General features: G+C 57.6%; 1 protein-coding gene across 2 annotated transcripts; it reads left to right on the forward strand.

The window, feature by feature from the left end:
- The first annotated feature begins 695 nt into the window (after positions 1-695).
- On the forward strand, positions 696-18,015 carry MFNG (MFNG O-fucosylpeptide 3-beta-N-acetylglucosaminyltransferase). 2 transcript variants are annotated; one of them, XM_082740205.1, is made up of 9 exons: positions 696-758; positions 2,718-3,114; positions 8,241-8,289; positions 8,656-8,758; positions 9,163-9,316; positions 12,218-12,303; positions 14,038-14,203; positions 15,905-15,990; positions 17,077-18,015. In XM_082740205.1, the coding sequence occupies exons 2-9, from the start codon at positions 2,860-2,862 to the stop codon at positions 17,141-17,143; spliced, it is 966 nt and encodes a 321-aa protein (XP_082596331.1). In that variant the 5' UTR covers positions 696-758; positions 2,718-2,859; the 3' UTR covers positions 17,144-18,015. The 2 variants fall into 2 exon arrangements, with proteins under 2 accessions (XP_082596331.1, XP_082596332.1); XM_082740206.1 differs by lacking the exon at positions 696-758 and having other exon boundaries at positions 2,589-3,114.
- Positions 18,016-18,858: the final 843 nt, after the last annotated feature.

Below are 18,858 nucleotides of genomic sequence, written 5' to 3' on the forward strand. Positions count from 1 at the left end.
CCAGAGCCGCCCGCCATCTGCTGGCATCACCTTACCTGCCCCTGAATGACCGAAAAAGGGCCCCACAGATGGGCCACCTCCACGCTCAGCTCAGCCTGTGTCCGATCATCAAAAGAGCATCCCCTGGAGAGGGGACACTGAGGCTAGCAGGGTATGGTCTTGGCTTAAAGCGCCCGGTTACCAAGTCCAGGGGACCCAGAGTAAACCGTCTGTGCACATTCAGGTCCTAAGACTGTTCTGCCAGCGAGAGGACAGTGCAGACAGGATCACTGCGGGGGCGCGGCTTCAGCTCAGGGTCTGGGATTCCTTCAAGAAGTATTTATCAGGCCGATATGCCTAAGTGCTGTCCTCGGTCATCCTCTACTGCCCTCAGTCACAGTGATGAACTTGGGTCAGCCTGTGCAGGTTTTGGGAGAGTGGGTTACCAGGTGGAGGGAATCTCCAGAGTGAAGCCGCAGAGACAGAAAATGGGTTGAATTTGGCCCCCTGGGGAGTGGTGGGAGATGAGGCTGGGAAGTCCAAGTTCAGGGTTGGGGGCTGCCTATATCTTAGTGTCTTTTGAGGTCTGGCTCAGATACCATCTCCATGAAGCCTACTTGATTCTGCCAGACCTTGGGACTTCTTAGCCATGCCATGGGCTGCCTTGTGGCAGGATGGTGGATCTCTGAAGGTGGCTGTGGGCCCGTGCCCCGGGAGCAGGTGGGGAGGGCTGGCGGCAGCGTCGGCGGGGCTGCCCAGGTTTGGCCTCCGGGGCCAGAGTACTAGTCCCCACCTCTCCCCTCCTGTGGAGGGGTGGAGTGGGTAATGCCCATTTGGGTAAATGAACCTCCCCACTTTTCGCTGTGTGCATGGACCAGTGCTTGGTCTATGGAATATGAGTCTGGGTGACATTGTGGGACATCAGTGAGGCAGCTGCCTTTGTCTGGTCCCATGGTAGGTATGCTTTTACTGGGAGGCCCTCAACCCCTTAATCTTTACCACATCTTAAGTTTGTCTTCATTTGTCAAATGGTGAAATTGAAATTCAGAAAGGTAAAGTAACTTGCCCAAAGCCACACAGCTAGTAAGTAGCCCAGTCAGTATTTGAACCCTGGTCCATGTGGCATGAATCCTAGGATCAGCTCTTGGATATGCCATTCTGAGGGGATGGGCCATGAGTGGGCTTGGCCCATAGGAAGGTGATTCAAAAGGGTTGGTTCTACTTTCCTCTCCCTCCGCAGACCTAGTGCAGGCTTGGACCATGGAAGGCCCAGTGCAATCCACCAGCCATCTGGTATCTTCTTGTGTTTTTCTGGTACTTTCTTGCATTTAATGAATATTTCTTGAGCTCCTATTATGTGCTTAGGCAGTGGGGATTCAGTGAATAAAAAAGCCCCTTACTGCCCTGATATACACACGAGAAAGACAGACAATAGACAAGTGAAATATACAGTGTATTGGAAGATAAAAAGTGCTGTGGAGAGAACATAGCAGAAAAAGGGGCAGGCCTGGGGACGGCGGGGGTGGGGGGGTGTGCTAGGTAGGAGTGGGGAGAAGATACTGCAATTTTAAAAAAATGGCCTGGGAAGTCCTTATGGAGAACATATTTGTGTAGATCTGAAGGAGTGAAGGAGTGAGATGTGCAAACTTCTAGGGAAAGGCCCAGGCAGGAACAGCATGTGCAAAGGTCCTGAGGTGGGTATGTGCCTGGACTAGCCAGAAGTTCAGTGGGTCTGGAGTGGAGGAAGCAAGGGAAGAGTAGGAGGAGGAGGGGTTGGAGGGAACGGGGAGCCAGTTCACACAGGACCTGTTGGCTGCTGTATGATCTTGGGATTTTGTTCTGAGGGAGATGAGAGATGCAGGGTTTTAACAGAGGAAGGATGAGATGTGAGTGGCCTTGTGTCCAACCAGATGGAGGCGCTGGCTGGAGAATGCCCTTGGTCGCCACCTGGTTGGGAGAGAGGCAGCAATAAAGACTGCTGAGTGAGATGGGGGGGGGGTGGCGGTGAGCCACAGCAGAACAGGCACTCCTTGGGGTTTCCAGTGGGCCAGGGGAGGTCCAGAGACCTGGGTTCCACTGGCTCTGTGGCTGAGCTGCTGGGTCATCTTCGATCGTTCCATGCCTTATATGCTCAGCTCTCAATTGGGACTAGCAATGCTTGAGCTGTTGTCAAGAGCCAAGGAGCAGAGCCAACTACTACTGTGGGCGCTCCGGAGGTTGGGAGGGGGGGTATCAGGGAAGGCTTTCTAGAGGCAGGAACCCTTGAGCTGAGCCTTAACGTCCAAAAAGTATGAAGCTGGGTGAAAGGAACACGGGTGACAATGGGGAGGATGGGGGAGGGCATCCAGGAGGAGGTACAGTGTGAGCAAAAGCTGAGAGGCTGGAGAGCAGGACACCAAAAAACAATGCGTGTTGAATGAGCTAAGCGACAGCCTCTGGGGAGTGGGGAGGCTGGAAGGCCCCTCCCTTCCATGGGGCACGGAGGGTTTGGTGTTGTCCCCACCCCCATTGCAGCAGCTGGCTGGCGGCCGGGGCTGGGGCTGTCCCTTCAGTGGAGCCTTCTCTGGCCACCTCTGGGGCTCCCCGGGGCCGGCCCCGCCCCTCGGACTGCGCGAGAGGCAGGGGCGGGGCCAGGCGTCCCAGAGCCGGGCGGGAGCAGGTGGGGAGGGCCGGCGGCGGCGGCGGCGGCGGCGGCGTCGTCGTCGGCCGGGCTGCCCGGGCTTGGCCTCCGCGGCCAGAGCACTAGTCCCCACCTCTCCCCTCCTCACCTGCCCCTCATGCCTACCAGACTTTTGCCTTGGCTGGGGCCCCCGACGAACCAGCCTTGCCTCCCTGTCCGGCGGGGATTCGGGGGCTGAGCTGTCTGGGGTCCCAGGGCCAATGCAGTGCCGCCTCCTCCGGGGCCTGGCGGGAGCCCTCTTCACCCTTCTGTGCATGGGGCTCCTCTCCCTACGGTACCACTCGAGCCTGTCCCCACAGGGCGTGCAGGAGACCCCCAGGCTGAGCCCGCCAAGCCCTCTGTCCCGTGAGCTGCGGCTGCAGGATGTCTTCATTGCAGTCAAGACGACCCGAGCCTTCCACCGCTCCCGCCTGGAGCTGCTGCTCGACACGTGGGTCTCCAGGACCAGGGAACAGGTGACAAGTGGGCAACTCTGGGCCCCAGGAGTGGGCCCTGGCCTGAGGGATGCCCGGAGGCCTTTCTTTTGGGCTGAGGTCCCCGGTGGCCTCCAGGGAGAAGCCACCTGCCCACCTGCCCTATCTGGGCTTGTCTTCCCATTTCTCCCTCCTCCTGGGATCAGGGGCTCCTGCCGTCCTGCCTGTGCCCCTCTCTGGCCCTGGAGCCAGGTTCTCCTTAGGCCCCCTGCTCCCTGTCTTTCAGGGGTCAGCCCAGGTCCTGCCCCAGACTCCTGGGGGTCCCTCTTGTCCCTGGCTGTTCCAGCACCAGTTTGCTCCTGCCCACCTTGGCCCAGCCTGGCGATGGGGCCAGCGGGAGGTGCCGGGCGGCGGGGTTAGAGACCTCTGTGAGGTCTTGACTCTGCTGTGTGCCCCCGCAGTCCAGGCCCCGGCGGCTGTCCCACTGCTCTGGCTGTGCTGGGGTGGGGGGAACAGGCGCCGAGCCGCTGAGGAGGGCAAGGTCTGGGGGTCGCCTTTTGGGCGGAGAGGGGCGGGGAGGGGGGGCATCCTTTCAGAATTCCTGACAGCCCTGGGCCCTGTGCGGCGGCTGCCCAGGGCGTGCCCAGCGCAGCTGAGTCTCATCTCCTGTGCTCCTTTCCTGTGGGGCAGTTTGGGACGGAGTAGGGAGGTCTGCTGTGAGGGGGTGGACAAGTGAGGGAGGGATGGCGGGGAGAGGTTAGAGGTGTGCCCAGCATGTGAGTATGTGTGTGTGTGTGCATGCGTGTGTGTGTGTGTGTGTGTGTGTGTGTGTGTGTATGCGCCTCTGCATGGAGCCTGGTATCCGCCTTAGACGGGCCATGACAAGACGTGTGTGGATGGATGACAGGGGTGTGTGACTTGTGTCTTTCTGGGGACAAGCTGAGTCCCTCTGGTTCTTGCCCTCCCCAGACCCAGTGCCCTCCCCAAGCCAAGTCAGTGATTTAGGGAACCATCTCTGGGGAAGGTGAAGGCTTTACACAAACACACACAAACGCACACACACACACACACACACACACACACACACACACACACAGCTTTATACACACACTACTACGGTGACTGGCTCAGTGGGAGGAAGTGACTAGGCCTTTGGGGGGGACTGGAGGCTCCTGGGAGACCAAGGAGTAGGGAAGGTGATGTCTATAGGAGCCCAGGGCCTTCTGGGACGAGGGCACCCCACCCTCGATTTCCTGACCATGATGTTCTAGCACCCTATCTAACCCTTCCTCCAGTGGGACGCCAGCACCCAAGTTCTTCCCTGGGGCCCCCGCGCTGCTTCTCATCTTGGGGGAGATTCCGGTTTCTCCTGCGGAAGCCGCCGAGTCTGGCCCTCCCCGCAGACCTTCCTGTTTATGGTGCTGGGTCTGTGTACCCGGGAGCCTGCCTCACGTGATCTGAGGCCCCTTCCTGCCTTGTCTTGATCACCATGGTGGTGCCCTTGCCCCGGATGAGGAAACTGAGGCCAGAGAGGGGAAGTGCTTGTCAGCGACACCCCAAAGGCCTAGGGGTGCAGAGCCCAGGGGAACCCAGCCCCCTCCTCCTGGCTGGGACCCTTCTTTCGTTGCTAAGACCCAGGATCCTGAAGCTGCCTCATCACTCGGCTTACAAGAGAGGGTCCTTGGGCCCCCAGCCTGGGTGGGCCTGGCAGGACCAGGTCAGCAAAGGAGAGGAAGCAGCCACCCACTCTGTGTCTCGAGCTCAATCCCACATGCCAGCTAGGCGGGCAGCGGGAGGAGCTGTCAGCGGCTCAGTACCCCAGGGGCTGCCCATCAGATGCCTCGCTCCCTTTCACCCCCACGACAGCCACGAGTGGGAGGGATTGAGGTGGGAGATGAATTCACTTAGTTGCACAACCCCCACCCCAGCATAAAGGGGCAGAGTCGAGAAAACTTGTCCTTTATGCAGAGTTGAGAACAGGAAGGATGCTCGCATTGAGGAAGAGGAAGGGAGACAGGGAGACACATTCTTACCGCACCGCACCTCGCACCTCGCACCTCGTCTGGGGCCCCTTTGTCTCTATCCTTTGGCTCATCTCTCTCTGCGACCTTGGCCGAGGCCCTCCCCTTTTCAGCCCTCAGTTTCCCCATCTGCACAGGACAGGAGGGTCTCGGAGCCTCTCTTAGCTCTGCCATCAGGAGCGGGCCTGAGCTGGTTAACTCCAGGGCTGGGCGCCCGCCCCAACTGGTTAAGGGCAGCCGGGTGGCAGGTGGGCCTTTGTTGCGGCAGGCTGGGGCTCGTGTGGCCTTTGTCCCAGGCAGAGGGGGCGGGCTGGGGGAGGCCTGTTTTGCGATCAGTGGGGAGAGCTTTCCCTTCCCCGCAGGCCCCTCGAGTGCAGTGGGTTGGGGGTGGGGCCACAGTGCCTGCCTCACATCTTCCAGCAGATGGCCCCCAGCCCCCCTCCCCTGACCCCAGCGGGCTGCCTGGCCTTTTGTTTTCCTGTGAGGTTTTAACCATTGTCAGAGTCTCCTCAAACAAATTAAATGCAACCCTTGGCTCAGAGGAAACTCTGCCCACTACTCTGTGCCAATCTCAGGGTTCCCGGGGACAGAACGCCAGCCTCACACGCCCCGCCCAGCCCTTAGCCCTGCTGCAGGAACCCCCCACTTCCCCACTGATTCGGGCTCATTCATCCATCAGCAAATATGCCCTGGCCCATTTGGCTGGCCCATGCTCCAAACTCCAGAGAGTTCCAACGTCTGATGGCTGTTTGGTGGCGAAAGTGCCAGGGAGCAGGGCAAGAAAGGCCTGAATTCTTTCCTTGGCTCCCCAGGGGGCTGTGTTGAAAACAGACTTGGGGTGAGAGCAGGACAGAGTTGGGAGACCAGGGCAAAGGTGACTGCAGCAAAGCCGGCAGGAGAGGACCATGGAAGGGCTGGGCCACTGCTGGCCATGCTGGCTGCTGTGGAAAGCTGGCATCCTGGGTGAGGAAGAGAGGAGGCATGGTGACTCCAAGGTGCTGGGACCCAGCAAGATGGAGAGCACCCAGAGGGGCCCAGGTCTGGGGGGAGCTGGGCCACTGAATCTGAGGCACCCAGGGAGAAACTGTGGTTGCCTTGGGGTTTGATGTCTTCTTGATGGGGCTGAATGCCGAGAGGCAGGATAGCGTTGCTGTGGCAGTGAATGGACAAAGAAGAGGGCCAGTGTCGGGCCACCAGCACTTTCTGCAGGGATATCCGGGGACCTCCAGTGTTATCTAAATCTGAAGGCGGGAGACATATTCCAGGGAGGGGCTGCTGAGGAGGTGGGTGCTGCCCAGGCCTCTTGGAGGTGAGCTGGGTGCTGGGACAGGGAGATAAAGCAGACCAGGCCAGTGCCCTTCAGAATCTCACTGTCTGGTGGGAGAGTCCAAAGGACAGATTTCTGTAACTGAGGGGCTGCTGTTACTTACCATCAGGAGGAACAGGTCAGTGAGGGACACATGGGAGGGGTGTCAGGGAAGGCTTCCTGGAGGAAGCGGCGACTGAACTAGGACTTAAGGGACAAGAAACGGGCACAGCATGCTCAAAGGCTCAGAGGAGCGTGCACGTGTGTGGCACATTTGGGGAACTGAAAAACCTTTGGGTTTAAGAGAGGGGTGGGGCAGGAAGTGGCGAGATAGGCTGCGTCAGGCCCAGGGGCTGGGTGGCCCCTCATGGCCACACTTAGGAGGTGGCCTTTATCCCAAGGGCAGTAGGGAGCCACAGAAGGCGCTAGGCGGGGTGGTGAATATGGGTATTATCTGGTTCTGGTGCCGACAAGAGAACAGATCTGAAGATCTTGCACGAATTCATTGAAAGATAGTAAGTAGCTCAGAAGGCCCATGGTTATGGGCCCCGAGGAGATAGGACTTCTTCCTTTGTGCCCCTTCCTGTGCCCAACCCTGGATTCTGGCCCCCGATGCCTCAGTTTACCCCAAGATAGGAAGCGGAGGCTGGCTTCACTGCCACCTCTTTCTTCTCTTTTCTCACATCATCTCCCTTCACCATCACAGCTACCCCTAGTCCCCATTTTCCAGCCAGGTAAACTGAGGCTCAAGGCAGGGGTTGACCTGATCTGAAGGGCTGGTTCCTGGAAACCAGGGAGAAGTTTGTGGCTGAGCAGGGAGGGGCATGCAGTTGGAGGCCCTGAGTCTGGAAGGAGGACAGGGCCAGCCCCGGAGTGGCTGAGGGCCTTTCAACAGGTGGGATGCTTTTTCCTTGGTCCTCCCTTGGAAAGAATTCAAAATTGTTCAGGATCTGGGCAGGGCCCCCTATGGGTCAGAGGAGGCTCTTGCTGTGCTTGGCAAATGAGAGGACTTGCTCAGGCAGGGAAAGGGACATGTACTGGGCAGGGCGTGGAATGGGGGTTAGACAGGTCCCCAGCTGTGTTCTGTCTGGCCCCAAGCAACCTCTAATTTGTCTCTCATTCAGTTTGTGTTCAATTTATCTAGGGCCTGAGCGGCCTCTCCCTGCCCGGGGTTGGGGGTGTTCTGAGACCTGTGGGTCTGAATCCCAGCTCAGCAGTTTCCAACTGTACAACCATAGTCTGTCCCTTAGCCATTTTGTGAGGAGAACAGCCTTGCCCTCTGTGAGGGGAACAGATCACCTAGCTTGAGGTTCAGGGAGGTCAACAGAGCTAGGGTTGGATCATGATGTAAAACTTCTGAGATGTGTAAGGACCCCGCACCTGCCCTGGGGCAGCCGGTGCGACTATGGAGAGACACGACCAACTCCCCAGGCTGGTGTGGTGCCCCAGGGCGTGGGTCTTCCCACGTAGAGTCTGTCTCCTGACAAAGTGTCTTGGGTTGTGTAAATGTGGTGATGGAGGGGCCAAGTGGGACCGCAGCGTGTGTATGTGTGTGGGAGAGAAGACGGTGTGACTCTGGGAGGGTCTCCATGGGCGCTGGTCTATAAGGGTGCTCGGGCAGGTGACACCGTGGCTGGTGCATGCTGGGAGGCTGTGTTGTGTGTCTTGTGGGGGTAGCTGAGAAAGTCATGGTGTCTGAAAGGAGTGTGTGATGATGTTGGTAGGGGTGTGTCTGTCGCTGATGGAGGGCACAGCTCTGGACCCGTGTTTCAGCAGGGGCGTGGCTGCGGGCTGCCCTTGGCCGACTTGGGTCCTGACTCCTCCCTCTTTCTCCTTCTTAGACATTTGTCTTCACCGACAGCCCAGATGAAGGCCTCCAGGAGAGACTGGGTAACTCCAGATGGGGGTGGAGACTCCTCAGTTGTTTCCAGGGAAAGCTGGTGTGGCTGTCCCCTGGTCCCGGGTCCCCAGGAAACAGGGCTGCCCTCCTTGGCCATGTGGGGAGGGGAGCAGGCTTCTTTCCTGGAAGTGGGTGTGACACGAGGAGCGGCTGTCCTGGGCAGTACCCTGGACCCCTGGGTCCCAGCCCAGCCTCCCATTCATTAGCTCTGGGGTCCTGGGAGGGTCAGTCCTCCCTGGCATCTGTTTCCTTGTGTGTAAAATGGGAATGGGTGGGGTCTTGCTCCGCATCCTCACGGTGTGCAGGGCTGCAGGGAGGAGCTGGGCAGGGTCCCCTGACTTGTCCCCACTTTTCAGGGTCCCACCTCGTGGTCACCAACTGCTCTGCTGAGCACAGTCACCCCGCCCTGTCCTGCAAGATGGCTGCTGAGTTTGACACCTTCTTGGCCAGCAGGCTGCGGTGAGTGCACCTGGGTTTCTGAGGGCAAGTGTGACCTTTGCCTCGGTCTAGTTCCTGAATAGGGTGTTGTGACAAAAAAGTGAAGTCAGCTGGGTCCAGTGAATTTAAGCATGTAAGGGCCTCCTGGGGTCTGTCTCTGGGCAGACGGTCTGGGTTCAAATCTTGCCATTTACAGACTGTGTGACCTTGGGCAGGTGTCTTAACCTTTCTGAGCCTCTGTCCCACTTGTTAAGCGGGCACGCTTTCCTCAGGAGCTCACACAGGGCATGGGCCCTTGGTGTTAGCTACTCTCTCCCTGCCTAATTTTGCTGACTGACTTATTGGGGGGCGCAGGGGGAGTCTGGCTAGCTGGCAGCCCTTGGGGACCCTCCTCCAAGCTTCCCATCCCTTTTCTGTCCCCACAGGTGGTTCTGCCACGTGGATGACGACAACTATGTGAACCCAAGGGCACTGCTGAAGCTGCTGAAAGCCTTCCCACAGACTCGCGACGTCTACGTAGGCCGGCCCAGCCTGAACCGGCCTATCCGCGCTTCTGAGCCCAGGCCCCACAACCGCACGGTGGGTCCCTTGGTCCCTTCCTTCCTCCTTCCTCCTTCATGCGTTGACCATGGGCGGAGCCACATGGGGGCGGGGACACCAGGGCGGAGCCATATGGGGCGGGGCCATGTGGGGGCGGGGCCAGGGCCCTGGCGGAGCCAGGTGGGTTTTCTGGCTTTCCCATTTGGTCTCCTCGCTGTGTGTTTGGGTTGCTGACTTCACCACCGATCCTGTCTTCTCTGTGAAATGGGGAGGCTCAGATGATGCAGGTGAGGCGCAGACTCCGGCATGCAGCAGGGCCTCAGTCACTGAGGAGCAGCGGCTCCTTCTGGTCACACAGTGACAGGGATGTGGGGGTGGGGTTGAGGTGGGGTGGGGGTTGGGGGCGGTGAGCTGAGGCGCCGACTCCATGGCAGGGCTCCCAGCCCCTGGTATTGTCAGGCAGTTGCACAGACTGTTCAGATGCCGGAAACTGTTGGGCCCTGTGGTAAATTGCGCAGCCCCCCACCCCCTGAGCTCTCCCCGCCCCTCTGTACCCCTCCTTTGTCCGGACTTCACTGACTGGCAACTAAAGAGGTGACACCCGGCACAATGGGGTCCCCAGCACCAGCTTCAGCTCCAGATCTAGATGGACGTTAATGAGGGTTGTGAGATTTAGGAAACGAATAAGCCAAAAACCAGGATAACAGTTAAATTGGACTTTGAGCTGAACAGGGAAGAATTTTGTAGTGTAAGTACAGAGCGTGGTTCTCTCCTAGTCCCCAGGACCCAGGCTTCTGGCATTGGTGTGGCCCAGGCCCCTAGAGGGCTCCCTTGGCCCCAGGGAAAAAGCTAGTCAGGCGGTGCCCCTGCCTTGAGACCGCACGTGGAGCAGGTGCTGGGCCCGCAGTGGGGCTCTCTACCACCCCTGCTCCCCATCTGCTTCGTTAGGGAAACCAAGAGTAGGAAACACACAACCTTAATTATCAGCAGCTAATCGGCCTCTGAGCCCTAATTAAATCCTCTTGGGCCCTGGGTGTGTGTGTGTAAGTCGACTCCAGGTGAGCGAGGGGTGCCCCGGCCCCCCCCCTCCCCATGCTTGGCTGTAGGGGTTGAGAACGCCATTCTGGAGCCTGGCTTCCTGGCTTCACACGCCAGCTCTGCCACCTCCTGGCTTCCCGACCTTTGCTCAAGTCACCCCACCCTTCTTTGCCTTAGTTTCCTCATCTGCAAAATGGGTGATAACCGTCCCCACCTAATAGGGTGGTTGTGAGAAGAAAAGGGAACAATTCAATGAGGTCACATACCCAAGTGCTTGGAATGGGATCTGGCATGTGATGACACTAGTGAGTGTCAGCAGTCGGTACCCAACCCAGCTCAGCCTTCATCTCGGCGCCTTCCTCCTGGGGAGGTTCAGCACCTGCTGGCGACACGCAGGTCCCAACCCCTCAATGGGCACTAATACCCTTGCACCCAGGCGGGATCCCTAGACTCTGCCCCAATGTGTCCTAGCCTGTTTGGATTCTGAGGTTCCCCCCAGGCTATGTGGTGTGGGGGGAGATAGCAAAAGTAGGCAAGATTTCTGGCTCCGGCTCAGTCCCAGCTCTGGGACCTGAGGCTGGTGACCTCCCTTCTCTGCACGTCAGTGCTCAGGGATGGGTATGCCTACTGCTACTGCTGTTGTTCCTTTAATTATCTGGGAGGAGAAGCCCTGGACCCATAGGTCATTAAACAAGCATTCATTGAGCACCAACTGTATGTCAGGATCTTAAGAACCTGTTCATTCTGCTTAGAGGCCTGAACACCTCTGTCTAAGAGGGTGTCATTTCCGGAAGCAGCTCATAGAGGTCTTTAGGAGGAGGACACAGGGATGGCTGAACTGGAGCAGGGGTGCTCAAAGGTGACAAATCTGAGGCCCAGAGAGGAGTGGTGGCTTTCTCTAGGTTACACAGCTGGACAGTGGAGGAGGCTGAGGCCCCAGAATCAGGCTTCCCAGCTTCCTGCCCCGGGTTCTTCTCATTGCTGCATCGTAGGAGATAACCCAACCCCATGCAATGTGCATCCATTAAGCACCAACTGTGTACTTGGGAGAAGGTAACCATAGGGAGTTTGGTCAAGAGATAGGACAGCTGAAAGGGAGCAGGGTTTGTCAGAGCCTTAGAGAAATTCTTGAGTTGTGACTTCATGAGGCCTCCCAGAGAAGCAGGGCAGAGAGTGGTTTAAACCCCAAGGGAGGTTACAGGTTCCCGAGACTGAGATGTCAAGGGGTTTGCTGGCCTTGGGGGCTCACAGGCCTGCCCATCTTTCTCTCTTTACTCCGTGGGAAGCTTCATTCTCTCCTTGTGCAGAAAAGCTTTCTCAGTCCCTGGAGCTGGAAGTGATGAAACCAGTCAGTGCAGGTGGCTTGGTATGGGGTATTTCAGGAGTACCGCTCCCAAGCCTGGTGACCCTGTAGAAAGCGTCTCTTCCTCCCAGCTAGCATAGGAGCTCAGGGAAGAACTCGGATTGGCTGGCCTAAGTCATGTGCCTGTCACTGGACCAATCACTGGGTCAGGGGTTGTGGCCTTGCGATCTACTCTTCCTGGGGCACGTGCCCCCTCCTGGGACCCAGGGGAGCAGGTGCTGTATTTGGTGGCCCCTCCTGAACCACTTGGGGTGAGGTGGGGGCATTCCTCTGGGGAAAGGGGTAAGGTGTGCTCTGCGGACAAATAGGTTATGTCTAATTGGTGACCCCATCACTCTTAATTAGCCATGTGACTAATGGGCCTCGGTATTCTTGTCTGTAAAATGGGCATGATGATGTCAAGCTGTAGCAAGACTTTAGGGAAAGGTGAAATAAAAAGGTTTTGAGTCATGCTGGTTGCCAGTGGAGGGGGGCCCAGCCGTGGCCCTCCCACCCCCAGGCTCATCCTACACCTTGGCCCTTCCCACCTCTCCCCCCAGAGGCTGGTACAGTTTTGGTTTGCCACCGGGGGTGCTGGCTTCTGCATCAGCCGTGAACTGGCTTTGAAGATGGCCCCGTGGGCCAGGTAAGCAAAGCCCCACAGGTGGGTGGTGGAGAGCAGGGCCTGGTGTATGGGGCGGTCCTTTGCTGCAGGAAGGGCTTGAGAGAGAGCTCAGGAGAAACCTGCCTCTCATTCATGCTGTGTCACAGTTACACAGTTAGTGGAGAGAAAGCCACCTGCCATCCTGCCATCAGGGCACTCTGCCACACACAGGCAAGTTGTGTAATCCCTGGGAGCCTCAGTGCCCCCATCTGTAAAATGGACCTGATAATGTGATAGCTAATGGTTGGCGGGAGGCTGAACAATTGGGCTGGCACCCAGTCCCCCATGTCACAGGGGAGGTGAAGGCCAAGTGTAGAGGTGTTCAGAGGAAGGAAGAAGTAGGGTCTTCTGCTTGGGGCCAGGAGGAAGGCTTCCTGGAAGAGGTGGCCTTTGAACTGGGATAGCCCTAGAGGCCCCTGAGTGAAGGGGATCCTGGGTGTGGCCGAAGCCCCTAATATGGGATGAGGGTACTGATATTCTGGAGAGGAAGTAGTAAAGGCCTGGCCTCTTGAGGTCTGCGTGGACAGGCTGTTGTTATTTGCAACTATTGTTATTAGCTGTTGATTTTAGCAACAATATCCGTGTTACCCCCTTATATTGGGGGCCCATTCTGAGCCAGGCCTGCACTTCACTAAGGCATCAAGACTGACTGCTTGTCAGTCTTGTTTCCACAGCTAAGGAGACTGAGGTGTGAGAGGTTGGGCAAGTGATTGGTCCAAGGTCACCCAGGTCTGAGGTCACTCAGCTGCTGGGTTTGACTCCAAGGCCTGCCTGCTCCATCCAACCTGGATGGGAGGGGCCCTCCAGGGGGGGAACTCGGGCCCCGGTTGGGAGCTGTAATGCTATCGTAGGGCATGTCCAGAGCAGGTGTGTACACATGACCAGGGGTCCTTCCAGGGCCTGGTGCCCCCATCTGGGCTTCTGCCCACCTTTATGGTATATTTCTGTGAACTGGAAAAAGTATCCCCCCTTGGGCAGGTGCAGCCCTCGGGCACAACCTGGAATGAGAAGGGAAGGCTGGCCCTGTGCCCCTCAGTCAGGCATTCTGTACAGCAGGACAGCCTGCCCAACCTGGCCCCAAGGGGTGTTCATGGGGTATGCAGTCCGGTGATGCCCTTCCCTGGGACACGGCCCCTTCCCTCCTCCACATCTGGCTCACTCCAGCGCATCCGTTTAAAGCCTGCCACTGTCATGATTAAATGAAAAGCAAAACAAAATTGTGCCACCTCCTCTGGGAAGCCCACCTTACACTCCCTGTGTCTCCCAAGCCTCATGCTTTCCTCTGCCTTCAGAGCCAGTCCGGCCCTGAAATGATGTGTTCCTCTGTCTCCCTTCAGAGTGGGGGCCCCTGTCATCTCTGTATCTACAGCCCCAGCACGGTCCCTGGCACACGGGTAGCTCCTGGAGTTCAGCAATGAATGAATGAGCGAATGCATGTAAAGAGAGGAAGGGATACATTTATAAAGGGCTTCTTATTGCCATTCTTCCCCTTGAACTTCATAATAGCCCATGAGGGCAGGGCCATTATCACGCCCATTTCGCAGAAGAGGAAGCTGAGGGTTCCCTGGTTCGTGGCTTGCCGGAAGTCACCCGGTGCCCAGGAGGCAGATGCTGGAGCTGGAGCTCTGCTCTTCCCATCTGTCCCTGGGAGGGAGGGCCTTCCGGGAGGCAGGGCGAGCTCTGTGTCACTCGCCACTGCACGGCTCTCTCTCTCAGTGGCTCCCGCTTCATGGAAACATCTGCCCTCATCCGGTTGCCGGACGACTGCACCGTGGGCTACATTGTCGAGTGCAAGCTAGGCGGCCGCCTGCAGCCCAGCCCCCTCTTCCACTCCCACTTAGAGACCCTCCAGCTGCTGGGGGCTGCCCAGCTCCCAGAGCAGGTGAGCTGGCCTTGGGGCGGTAGGGGAGGGATGCATGTCGGGGGGGTATTCCCTACTGAGGGGGAAACTGAAGCCCAAGGTGGGAAAGGACCCTCAGATGGACCCACGTGACTCAGCCCTCTCCACCACCAGCCCTCAAGGGTTAGCGCTTATGATGCTCAAATTCTTTGGTCTGGTCCCCAGTGCCAGCTGCAGCGGCCTGCATGGACCAGGTGAAGCTTACCTTCAGGTTCAGACCGCTCCCCTTCCCTGCCTTCGCCACTCCCTCCTGTCCCTCTGTTCCTTCTTCAGTCTTCCAACCCCCGGCATCCCTCCGAAGGGGTCAGGCATGCCCTTTCCAACTCTGCCTGTTGGCTGTCCCGCCTTCATCAGAGCTTACCTGCCCGCTGCCCCCCTGCTTTTGTTCTAACCCAGATGTTGCTGGGAGAGAGCAGGTGCTTAGTGGGAAACCTCAGGCGTCATGTCTGGCTGGGGGAGGGGGACCCCATTCCACCACCTGGCAAGCAACGACTCTACAGAGTTCCAGCTGGCTCTGCCTTGTGCCCGTGGCTGTCCTCCTCATGGCTGGCCAGTCCGGTAGGGGATCCTGGCTGGGAAGGTCCCTGAGATCCTCCACCCAACAGTGTGAGTCAGAACCCTTTGGTAACGAGGGACACAAATGCAACACAGACCATATGTTGGACATATAAAGGTTCATGAGCCTGGGAAGCCAGGGGCTGCTTGCTAGTTCCGGCTGAGTCTGCGTGCCCAGACTGCCCCACTAGGTTTCCACCCCACCCTGAGGAGGAGCGCTCCTTTTTCCGCCACATTCCAGGGCTGGTGCTCAGTGGTCTGGATGGCCTGAGCTGATGCCCACGGAAGGCTCGCTTGTGTCACAGGACGCGTCCCCTCCCAGAGCCAGGAGTTAGTGTGGATTCACCAGGCCTGGACCTGGGCTGTAGTGTTGGCCTCGGTAAGACCGGATGGGCTGAAGCCAGGAAAGGGACGCTGACTTTGGGCAGCCCAAACCAGGTACCCTAATGGCAGGGATTTCCAGAATACCCACCACGCCAGACACCGTGCATGGTTTTATCTGCTTTAACTCTGCTTCCTTCCAACATTTGCGTGAGGGGAGCTCTAACATTCCCATTCTATAGGTGGACAAACCGAGGCCCAGAGAGCAGAACTAACCATGGCACAGTTAGCATTAGGCAGAGGGGGATTTGAACCCTGCCCGGGTGGCCCCTAAGCCCACAGTCTTTAACCACTGTGGTCGACTGCTTCTCGACAAGGGGCATTAGCCCATGTCCTCATTGCGTGTGGAGTATCCCAAGGGTCTGGGTGGAGACGGAGTGCCAAGGCCCCACAGTGAGGCTCAAGAAGCCGCTGTCCAGGCATGGAATTTACTGGAAGGGTGCTTTCCCCTCTTGAGACTCAGTTTCCTAGTCTGTAGGCAAGGGATTTTTTCCAGCCTCTCAGGTAGGGCCACTGCTGGGGATGCAAATTAGGGATAGTGCCCCACGAGCTTGAAGTTCCTGCGGAGTGGGGTGGGCTCCTCGGTGAGGGCTAAAGGTGGAGTTTTAGGGGCAGAGGCAGGCTCTCTGCGCCCCTCAGAGTGCCTTATGGGCTTTCCCTGCTTCTGCCCCAATACCGCCCCCTTGTGGTGTTCTCTGTGGGACACCCCACCAACCTTCATTTTCTTCTGGGCTTTTCTCTGCCCAGGTCACCCTCAGCTATGGCGTCTTTGAGGGGAAGCTCAATGTCATTAAGCTACAAGGCCCCTTCTCCCCCGAGGAGGACCCTTCCAGGTGAGTCTAGGGGCGCAAACTATAGGATCGGAGCTGGGGGTCTGTGTCCGGGTGTCCAAACATAGGGGAACCTGGAGGGAGGGAAGGCCTTGGAGGCTGACAGCACAGAGCTGGGAGTGCAGGGAGTGGATTTCAGTCTCTACTCTCCCCCAGAATTGCTGTGTGACCTTGGGTGAATACCTTGCTCTCTCTGGGCCTCAGTCTCCCCATTTGGAGCACAAGGAGGCTGGGTGTCATGGATCTGAATGGCTCTCCCAGGCTTCTGGAATTCTTCAGGAGCTCCTGGAATACTGAAGTGTCTTCCCTGAGCAAAGGAGATGTTCTAAGGGAAGAACTTCAGGTCCTGATGGGAAAATTTTATTTGAGCTTTTGTAGGCTCTCTGTTTCTTTGATACTCTTCAGTGGTCCCTTTCAGTAGGTAGGGCAGAGGGCTCATGACTGTTTAAGGGGCCCTGCGGCCAGGGCTGCGTTGAATAAGTTAGACATTACACGGAGACAGAGTTCGGCTTAATATAGGAAAAAAATTTCACATTTCTAAGATGAAAGGAACCGCCTTCTCATGGGGTGAGCTCCTTGTCAGTGGAAGGGCACAGCTATAGGTAGACTATCAGGAGGTTTAAGAGCAGATGTGAAATTCTTTCTGAGCCTGAAGATTCTAGAATCCAAAGGTTTCTGCCTTGTAGGGCTGGAGCTGACTGGGGACCCAGATACATGGGACTGGATAGTCTGGCCTCAGCTGGGGTCTCATCGTGGCATCTCTGGTCTTTGGAGTCCCTCTAAACAGGTGGTTTCTATGAGCCCCGCCCCCCTCCCAGGGATATTTGGCGATGTCTGGAGACATTTTTTATTGTGATGACTCAGGAGGATTCTACTGGCTTCTCATGGGAAGAGGTCTAGGGTGCTATAAACATTCGACAAGGCACAGGGCACCCCACAACGAAGACTTATGTAGCCCTAAATTGTAAGGGTGCCGAGGAGGAAAAATCCTGTTCCAAATCATCTCTGTGACACGGGCTCCCCTAGGAGCCCGTGGAGTGGGCGTGCGAGTTGGGGTGACCGTCTTGTCCATTTCTGGTCTCTCCACAGGTTCCGTTCCCTCCACTGTCTCCTCTATCCAGATACTCCTTGGTGCCCACAACTGATGGCCAGATGAACCCTGAACAGCAAAATTTGGGCTGAGGCTTCTGGTTGTCCTTGGTCTCCCCAGGCAGCCCTGGGGTCTTGTGGCAAGCGCCTTTTGTGGGGGAGTCCCTGGCTGGGCCTCTGAGTGGTGGGTCAACCCAGGGTTGGATGGTGGCTGGCAGTGAAGGCGTGGCGTCCTAGGCCTCTGGGAGGTGGGCTGGACAGCCCAGAGAACAGGTGCACCAGGGGAGGGCCTGAGAGGCCCCAGGGGCTGGGCTTCTATGAGCCTTGGAGGGCTGAACTGAAAAAGCACAGAGAACCCCTGAACTGGGTTGGGGTTCAGGGTTCCTAACCTCCAGAGGATCACATGGGCCCTGGGGTGGGGTCTGGCCTCCACCCCCAGCTCTGGTCTCTGTCATTCCCCTGGGGTCAAGCACTGGGCCATCCCTTCCGGGCTCCTTCGGCTGGATCTCCAACCCCTGAGGGCGCCCAGCTGGAATAAGGACAGAGCCCGGGGCCCGGGGCAGGGACTGTCATTGCTGACCAGTGGCCAGCTCCTTGCTCCGGCCCCTGGCAAACAGATCCCATTTCGTTTGGGGTATCAGCGTGCTCAGACCCAGATGTTGGATGGTGATGGTTCCCAGCCCATCGTGACGGTCCTTTTGCTCACTTTCCCAGCCTCCCTTGCTCAGCGTGTCAGTGTGAAATAAGCAAGGCCAATGGAGAGGCTCCTGGGGAAGATTTTGCGGCCCTGTACCCATCTTCATGCTGTGAATGTGGGTGTGATGTCTGGATCTGGGGCAGTTGCCTTGTTACCGTGAAGGAAAGGCCTTGACCGTCATGCGCTCTTGTCCCTTTTGGCACCTGGTTCTGTAAGAAGATTAAACCCTTACTTGTTTCAAACTCTCTTGGTCTGGTCTTCTGTTACGTGCGTGGCCAGTGTGTTCCTGGCTGGGGCGGGCTCTTAGGTTGGCCTGTCCCAGTGGTGGTGGCATTGGTCTGGATCCCGGGCTAGATGTTTCTGTTCTGCATTTCCTGGTTGTATATGTGACCTTGAAGCATCCACTTTGTCTCCCTGGGTTCTTTGCCCATTTTATAGAGGTGGGAAGGAATCCCTTCTCTGTGGGTCGACAGCCGGGTGAAATGATAGAGTGTTCGCAAAGGGCTTAGCCCGGCCTGGCCTGGAGAAGGAAGGTTTCCGTGAGCAGTGAGTGCTCCTAGCACGTGCTGAGTCATGGAGAGCAAGGGCGTGTGAGGGCATGCGTGGCTGTTTGGTGTGGCGTGTCCCCTTTCCACACAGGTCTGTGCATAAGGACACACATGTGGTGAATGTATGTATGGGTGCCCACATCACACACACGTATGTACTACGTAGACACGTGTGACTGGGTGTGCGCCATGCGGCGCTAGTATGCTGCAGGCTACTTCTCCTATTCTCTGTCCCTGGAGCCTGGGTTGGGGGTAGCGAGAGAACTGGGAGAGGCAGAGTGGAGACGTAGCTGAGGGAGTCAGCCTCTGGGGCCAGAGAAAGGGGCAGTCTGACAGCCCGGATAGGAGGCGAATCGATCCAAGCGTGCTTAGGGTCACAGGTTGCAATGGCCCACCTGAATAAAGGTACACAGTCATGGTGGACGTTCAGGAATGCCACAGCTGAAGTTGGGGACCGTAGGGATGGGACACCTCTTCTCCCCATGTGCCCTTCCCAGTGGCATGGGATGTTGGGGCCACCATGGAGATCTGGGCTGG

This window comes from Mustela nivalis, assembly GCF_964662115.1.
Source record: "Mustela nivalis genome assembly, chromosome: 7".
Lineage (NCBI taxonomy): Eukaryota > Metazoa > Chordata > Mammalia > Carnivora > Mustelidae > Mustela > Mustela nivalis.